General features: G+C 41.7%; 1 protein-coding gene across 1 annotated transcript in view; it reads left to right on the forward strand.

Annotated features, from left to right (window-relative positions):
• The window catches only part of LOC115166025 (NACHT, LRR and PYD domains-containing protein 12-like), a 30,325-nt gene extending 22,608 nt beyond the window's left edge, over positions 1 to 7,717 (forward strand). Inside the window, 4 exon segments of the mRNA XM_029719645.1 lie at positions 4,263 to 4,436; positions 4,707 to 4,880; positions 5,091 to 5,162; positions 7,471 to 7,717. Coding sequence (XP_029575505.1) covers positions 4,263 to 4,436; positions 4,707 to 4,880; positions 5,091 to 5,162; positions 7,471 to 7,480 — 430 coding nt within the window. The 3' untranslated portion in view covers positions 7,481 to 7,717.
• The last annotated feature ends 1,259 nt before the right edge of the window (positions 7,718 to 8,976 follow it).

Here is an 8,976-nt window from a genome sequence, read left to right on the forward strand (position 1 = left end):
TTTTCCTCCATTTGAAAGATATATCTCCTAAATCTAACCACGCTGTCCGATTTTCAGAGGCATTACGGAGAATGCATAAAGTTAGGTTATGTGAGGAGAGTACATTGACAATAGCTGCGTGTAATGTTTAGCCAATTCAAAGAAGGGCATCAACAGACAGAAAACTAGCTAGAATTATGCACTTACCTTTGACAATCTGCATCAGATGACACTCATAGGACATTATGTTATACAATACATGCATTTTTAGTTCCATCAAGTTCATATTTATATCCAAAAACAGCATTTACAGTCGCGGTGAAATTCAGAATTTTTTTCGGCTCGAATGCACCCAGTGAATCCAGCATTACAAATCACGGAATTACTATTCGAAAACATTGGTAAATTATAATATTGTCATTCAAAGAATAATATATTATCATCTCGTAATTGCTACCGAATGGCCAGATCTCAAAATAACTTTACTGGGAAATCACATTTTGCATAAACTGGGTACTATGCTAACAACAATAAGCTATATGCTAAGCTAAGCTAAGCTATACCGTTAGCATTAGCATCATCTAATATCGATAATAACATTCTAAATATCCCCTTACCTTTGATTATCTCCATCAGAAGGCGCTGCCAGAGATCCCAGGTCCAGAACAAATGTGGTTTCTTTTGACAAAGTTCATAATTTATGTCCAAATAGTTAGCGTTCAGTAGGCTCCCACAAAATGAGGTGGGCAGTGTAAAGTCACGTCGAAAAGCTAAAGAAAACCTAGTAAATAATCTATTTACGTTTGTTTAAACATGTCAAACGTTGTTTAGCACTAATCTTTTGTTCCATTTTTAACGTGAAACATCAGTAAACATCAGTAATATTTTCACACAACCTATCAAGTGTCTAGAATAAACGATAATGACAAAGGAACTCTTCTCAGATTCATGCGCAGGCGCAAAAAATGAAGTGATGACGTGTCAACTTGTAAGCTTTCTAATTCGGTCTGTATTCATGACAGATGCTTCCAACAACTTTCTAAAGATCGTTGACATCTAGTGGAAGCAGTAGGAGTTGCGAACTGAATCCTTTCTCACTGTGGTATCTTTAAAACAATGACACTAAATAGTACAGTCACAAAATTCTCATTTTTTTAAATCTATTTTTCACAGGTTTTTGCCTGCAATATGAGTTTTGTTATACTTACAGACACCATTCAAACTGTTTTAGAAAATTCAGAGTGTTTTCTATCCGAATGTGTTAATAATATGCATATCCTAGCTTCTGAGTTGGTGTAGGAGGCAGTTAAAAATGGGCACATATTTCTTTCAAAATTCTCAATACTGCCCCCGTGGCCCGTAGAGGTTAAATGAAATTTTGAGCAAGAAGGCAAACTGAGCTCCATCATTCATTGAATCAGATTGCTCACTCATCACACAACTCACAGATTTTGCCAATTTCTTTAATTATTTTTTTTATTGGCAAGATTAGCAAACTTAGGCATGACATGCCAGCAACAAACGCTGACACTACACATCCAAGTATAACTGATCAAATTATGAAAGACAAGCATTGTAATTTTGAATTCCGTAAATTGAGTATGGAATAAGGGATTTTTTGTTGTTGTTGTCTATCAACAATGACAAGCCACCGGAGTCTGACAACTTGGACGGAAAATGACTGAGGATGATAGAGGACGATATTGCCACTCCTATTTGCCATATCTTCAATCTAGGCCTACTAGAAAGGGTGTGCCTTCAGGCCTGGGGGGAAGCAAAAGTAATTCTGCTACCTAAGAATAATAAAGCCCCCCTTTACTGGCTCAAATAGCTGGTAATCAATCAGCCTGTTACCAGCCTTTAGTAAACTTTTGGAAAAAATGGTGTTCGACCAGATACAATGCTATTTTACTGTAAACAAATTGACAACATCTTCGCGCTTATAGGGAAGGATCTTCAACAAGCACGGCACTTACACAAATGACTGATGATTGGCTGAGAGAAATTGATGATAAGATTGTGGGAGCTGTTTTGTTAGACTTCAGTGTGGCTTTTGACATTATCGATCATAGTCTGCTGATGGAAAAAAACATGTGTTATTGCATTACACCCCCTGCTATATTGTGGATAAAGAGTTACCTGTCTAACAAAACACAAAGGGTGTTCTTTAATGGAAGCCTCTCCAACATAATCCAGGTAGAATCAGGAATTCCCCAGGGCAACTGTCTAGGCCCCTTATTTATTTATTCATTATATTTTTTGCTAATGACATGCCACTGGTCTTGAGTAAAGCCAGTGTGTCTTTGTATACGGATGACTCAACACTATACACACCAGCTACTACAGCGAGTGAAATCACTGCAGCACTTCACAAAGAGCTGCAGTTAGTTTCAGAATGGGTGGCAAGGAATAAGTTAGTCCTAAATATTTCAAAAACTAAAAGCATTGTATTTCAAATCAAATCAAATCAAATGTATTTATATAGCCCTTCGTATATCAGCTGAAATCTCAAAGTGCTGTACAGAAACCCAGCCTAAAACCCCAAACAGCAAGTAATGCATGTGAAAGAAGCACGGTGGCTAGGAAAAACTCCCTAGGAAAAACTCCCTAGAAAGGCCAAAAACCTAGGAAGAAACCTAGAGAGGAACCAGGCTATGAGGGGTGGCCAGTCCTCTTCTGGCTGTGCCGGGTGGATATTATAACAGAACATGGTCAAGATGTTAAAATGTTCATAAATGACCAGCATGGTCAAATAATAATAATCAGAGTAGTTGTCGAGGGTGCAACAAGCACGTCCGGTGAACAGGTCAGGGTTCCGTAGCCGCAGGCAGAACAGTTGAAACTGGAGCAGCAGCATGGCCAGGTGGACTGGGGACAGCAAGGAGTCATCATGCCAGGTAGTCCTGAGGCATGGTCCTAGGGCTCAGGTCCTCCGAAAGAAAGAAAGAAAGAGAGAAAGAGAGAATTAGAGAGAGCATATTTAAATTCACACAGGACACCGGATAAGACAAGAGAATACTCCAGATGTAACAGACTGACCCTAGCCCCCCGACACATAAACTACTGCACTATTTGGGACAAATTATTCACTAAACCATAAACTTAAACTAAATCTTGTAATAAGTAATGTGGAAATTGAGCAAATTGAGGTGACTAAACTGCTTGGAGTAACCCTGGATTGTAAACTGTCAATGTCAAAACATGTTGATACCACAGTAGCTAAGATGGGGAGAAGTCTGTCCATAATAAATCGTTGCTCTGACTTTTTAACAACACTATCAACAAGGCAGGTCCTACAGGCTCTAGTTTTGTCGCACCTGGACTACTGTTCAATCGTGTTGTCAGGTGCCACAAAGAAAGACCTCTGAAAATTACAATCGGCTCAGAACAGGGCAGCACGGCTGGCCGTTAAATGTAAACAGAGAGATACCATTGATAATATGCATGACTCATAGTGGAAGAGAGATTGACTTCATCACAACTTGTATTTGTAAGAAGTGTTGACATGCTGAATGCACCGAGGTGTCTGTTAAAACTACTAGCACATAGCTCGGACACCCATGCATACCCCACAAGATATGCCACCAAAGGTCTCTTCACAATCCCCAAGTCAAGAACAGACTATGGGATGCGCACAGTACTACATAGAGCCATGGCTACCTGGAAGTTTATTCCACATCAAATAACTGATGCAAGCAGTAGAATCAGAATAAAAAACAGATAGAAATACACCTTATGGAACAACGGGGACTGTGGAGAGACACACAGGCACAGACACACATAATGTACTGTACACATACACCTGATAAGACACGCACTCTACACACACGTACACATGGAGGTTGTATTGTAAATATGTGATAGTGGAGTAGTGGCCTGAGGGAACACACTAAATGTATTGGGTAAAGTGTTATGAAATGGATTGTCATGTAATATTTTGAATTGTATGTAATTGCCTTAATGTTGCAGGACCCCAGGAAGAGTAGATGTTGCATTGGCAGCAGCTAATGGGGATTATGTTACTGGTATAAGTAAAAAATATATAATTGGTATAGTGTAGTACATCCGGTGTAGTACTTGGTCAGAAATAGGTACTGTTTTCTTGGAACTCTGCAATACTTTTGAGCTAAAATTCTATAAGGGGTGCAGGAACTCAAGCAGTAGCAGTAGCTCCTGCCCAAGTCAAGCACTGAGTACATCCCATAATGTCTGACAAGTGGATAACTATTTCACCCCTGGAGGGTAGCAGTGTGTTTACCAAAATCACATTCAATTCTGTGCAGGCTGCGATGGTGTGGAGTCAGAGACGAAGGCTGTTCTTCTCTGGCCTCTGCTCTGATGTTAAACCACTCACACCTGAGAGAGCTGGACCTGAGTGTCAATGACCTAGAAGACTCCGGACTGAAGCTGCTCTCTGATGGACTGGGGAGTCCACACTGTAAACTGGAGACGCTGAGGTCAGTATTCTTATAATTGTTGAATAAGTTGTTAATCAGATCTACATTATGTTTTATATGCTGTAAACCTGTAGAACTTTCATTATTAACATAATAAATTAACACCACCCATAGAATTTATATTTATAAAATTCAATGATACTTACCAAGTTTCAAAATATAATTGATAGTGTAGTTCACATTGTTCCTGACAAAGGCAGAATTATACCGCTGCCATTGTTCATTTTCACAAGTGTAGCAGTATTAATGAAATCATGATAAACTCTGCAGGCTTTCATCATGTAAAATCGGAGATAAAGGCTGTGCTTCTCTGGCGTCTGCTCTAATCTTAAACCCCTCATACCTGAGAGAGCTGGACCTGAGTTGGAATGACCTGCATCATTCAGCAGTGAAGCTGCTCTCTGATCAACTGGCCGATCCTCTCTGGAGACTGGAGAAACTGAAGTACAGACACAATATTCATATAAACACACAGTATTCATGAGCAAAACATGTATCCAACCCCCTTCTCACACCCATCCCTTCTGCACTGGACTTACATTTTTCAGCTCTCTGGGAAACTAAATATGCACTTGATACATTTGTGCTTTATTGTATTTGTTTTGTTGCTTGTGCCTGTGCCTGTGTATTAATCAAACAGTGTATGTTTTTCAGCTTTTTCTGCCATACACATACGGTGTCTAGTGATGAGAATGAAGACTACGTACACAACATGACACAACAAAAGTATGTGGACACATGCTCGTCGAACATCTCATTCCAAAATCAAGGGCATTAATAGGGAGTAGGTTACCTACTTTGCTGCTACAGTATAACTGCCTCCACTCTTCTGGGAAGGCTTTCCACTAGATGTTGTAACATTGCTGCTGGGACTTGCTTCCATTCAGCCACAAGAGCATTAGTGAGGTCGGGCACTGATGTTGGGCGATTAAGCAGCGTTCCATTTCATCCCAAAGGTGTTCGATGGAGTTGAGGTCAGGGCTTGGTGCAGGCCAGTCAAGTTCTTCCACACTGATCTCGACTAACCATTTCTGTATGGATCTCGCTTTGTGCACGGGGGCATTGTCATGCTGAAACAGGAAAGGGCCTTCCCCAAACTGTTGCCACAAAGTTGGAAGCACAGAATTGGCTAGAATGTCATTGTATGCTGTAGCTTTAAGATTTCCCTTCACTGTAACTAAGGGGCCTAGTGATCTTAGGCTTGTGTGCAGTTGCTCGGCCATGGAAACCCATTTCATGAAGCTCGCGATGAACAGTTATTGTGCTGACGCTGCTTCCTTAGGCAGTTTGGAACTCGGTAGTGAGTGTTAAAACCGAGGACAGACAGCACTTGGCGGTCCTGTTCTGTGAGCTTGTGTTGCCTACCACTTTGCGGCAGAGCAGTTGTTGCTTCTAGACATTTCCACTTCCCAATAACAGCACTTACAGTCGACAGGGGCAGCTCTAGCAGGGAAGACATTTGACGAACATACTCCTATGACAGTGCCACGTTGAATGTCACTGAACTCTTCAGTAAGGCCATTCTACTGACAATGTTTGTCTATGGAGATTGCATGTCTGTGTGCTTGATTTGTCAGCAACGGTTGTGGCTGAAATAGCAGAATCCACAGTTGTGTGTGTATTTATAGTGTACATTATCATACTTGGAAAAAGAGATGTGAGTGTTGACTGCTGTGAAGAATACGTCTGTAATTTAAAAGACACACAATACAATTCGAACACTATTTCAACACTATCACTATCAAAGGAAAGCAGAAAGTGGGGCAACCCACATCCTACAAAAATGCCTAGAAGAATGATTCATTCATTGGTTTTCTTATATTGTTATATCCACCATATTTATAATTGGAACCAGGCAAAGCAGCTGGAATCATAATCGGAGCTAGCATTAGCAGCCGAGGTGTAACTATAGTGGACTACTAGCTAGTTACCGTAACAAGACTAAACTAGCTAATCCTTCACGAGTACCATCTACAGTCCTGATGTCTAGCAGCTTCAAATACCTTGACCCAGACATTAAAAAGGCATACAGTATATACTGAACAAAAATATAAACGCAACATGCAACAATTTCAATGATTTTACTGAATTACAGGTCATATAATGAAATCAGTTAATTGAAATAAATTCATTAGGCCCTAAACTATGAATTTCACATGACTGTGCAGCCATGAGTGGGCCTGGGAGGGCATAGGCCCACCCATTGGGGAGCCAGGCCCAGCGAATCAGAATTAGTTATTTGTCACAAAAGGGCTTTATTACAGACAGAAATACTCCTCAGTTTTATCAACTGTCCAGGTGGCTGATCTCAGACAGTCCCGCAGGTGAAGAAGCCAGATGTGGAGGTCCTGGGCAGGCTTGGTTACACGTGGTCTGCGGTTGTGAGGCCGGTTGGACGTTCTGCCAAATTCTCTAAAACGACGTTGGAGGTGGCTTATGGTAGAGAAATTAACATTCAATTCTCTGGCAACAGCTCTGGTGGACATTCCTGCAGTCAGCATGCCAATTGTACGGTCCCTCAAAACTTGAGACATCTATGGCATTGTGTTGTGTGACAAACTGCACATTTTAGAGTGGCCTTTTATTGTCCCCAGCACAAGGTGCACCTGTGTAATGATCATGCTGTTTAATCAGCTTCTTGAAATGTCACACCTGTCAGGTGGATGGATTATCTTGACAAAGGACAAATGCTCACTAACAGGAATGTAAACCAATTTGTGCACAAAATTGGAGAGAAATAAGCTTTTTGTGCATATGGAACATTTCTTGAATCTTTTATTTCAGCTCATGAAACATAGGACTAATATATATTTATTCAGGTTTATGCATGTTATTTATTGCTAAAACAACATAATATGAGCTCTTCGATTACTGCCTTTCATCAATTTTGTCAAAAAATATTGTCTATTCATTCTTCATTAATAGATTGTAAGGAGCATTCAATCTACACACTCAAACTTGCTGAGGTGAAAAGTTATACATTACAGGATGATGATTGATTTGTAATACATTGTATTGTGTTCTCCTCCAACAGATGCATGTGAGCTCACACTGAACCCAAACACAGCACACAGAGAGCCCTCTCTGTCTGAGAGGAACAGAAGGGTGACACGGTTATTGGTGAAGCAGCTGTGTCCTGATCACCCAGAGAGATTCAGGGACTGCCCCCAGGTGCTACGTAGAGAGGGTCTGACTGGGCAATGTTACTGGGAGACAGAGTGGAGTGGAAAAGCTTATATAGGAGTGGCATATAGAGGAATAAACAAACATGGAGAGGCTAATTCTTTGTGTAAAGTGGATTCAATGACAAGTCATGGGGTCTGGAGTGCTCCAATGACAATTACACTGCCTGGCACAGCAATAAGAGCGCTATCGTACCTGTCTGCTCCTCCCGCTCCAACAGAGTAAGAGTGTATCTGGACTGTCTGCATGGCCATCTATCCTTCTACAGCATCTCCTCTGGCAGTCTGACCCAAATGCACACATTTAACACCACATTCACTGAGCCTCTCTACCCAGGGTTTGGGGTTTGGGATTATGGCTCCTCTGTATTTTTATGCAAGGTTAAACGTTGAAACTAAATATTGGTGATGTCACCTCATTGTCCCTGGAACATCTAGCCTCCTACTGTCCTGGAGGAAAACCTGAGGCTTCAGATAAATCACTCTCCTATGAAGACAACTGTGTGACATGATTGGATGTTTTAAACTATGATGATGACTTCCACCACCACTTGTGGGTTCGCTGATGGCTGTATAATCCGATTTGGGATGCACACTGTCTGCCACAGACAGAGCACACAAAATCCTGTCCCTTTGAGGCCGGCGCAGCCATGGTCATGTTTCGTCTTTGTTGTTTCGTCAGGTGACGTTCAGTCCTTTTCACCTCAGCCAACTGCACTCCTTGGTCGCAGAGCCCGCGCCAGGCGGAACGGTCCACAGCAAGTCTAAAGGGAGGCAGGGTTTATCCCACACTGCCTTATGTGGGATCTTCAAGGGGTTCTTTACACACCTTTTCTGTTCACCTGCTTAGCGATGGCCCAGTTGTAGCTGTCCGTACAATATATTTTGCAGCAGGCGTTCCTCTGGCATCGATCCGGATGGCAAGGCCGAGCCATCTGAGTTTGTGGTGAATGATGGTCGCCTCAATGATCCTGCAGTTGAATCTCTTCAGGATCTTTGAGTGTAGTACACGGTTCTGCCAGGTTACTTTGAAAATGAGTTGGAGGCATTGAAAGGACTCCAGTTGTTTTAAGTGGCAGCTGTAGACTGTCCATGTTTCACATCCATGGAGGAGTGTGGAGTGTAGACTAAGACTTCACTTTGCTGTGCAGGTTGCTGTTGTTGAAAACTCTTCCTTAGCCATCCAAAGGAGGATGAGGCCTGTCTGAAACAGTTCTTGGATATTCTGGTCGATGTTGCTGTCTTCCAAGAGAATGCTTCCAAGGTATTTGAAGGTGCAATGGCCAGTGAGGAGCCTGCAATGGAGAAAGCGGATGATTCAGGTGTAGGATCAGATGACTACTGACATAGGATCTCTG

Source organism: Salmo trutta, chromosome 28, assembly GCF_901001165.1.
Source record: "Salmo trutta chromosome 28, fSalTru1.1, whole genome shotgun sequence".
NCBI lineage: Eukaryota > Metazoa > Chordata > Actinopteri > Salmoniformes > Salmonidae > Salmo > Salmo trutta.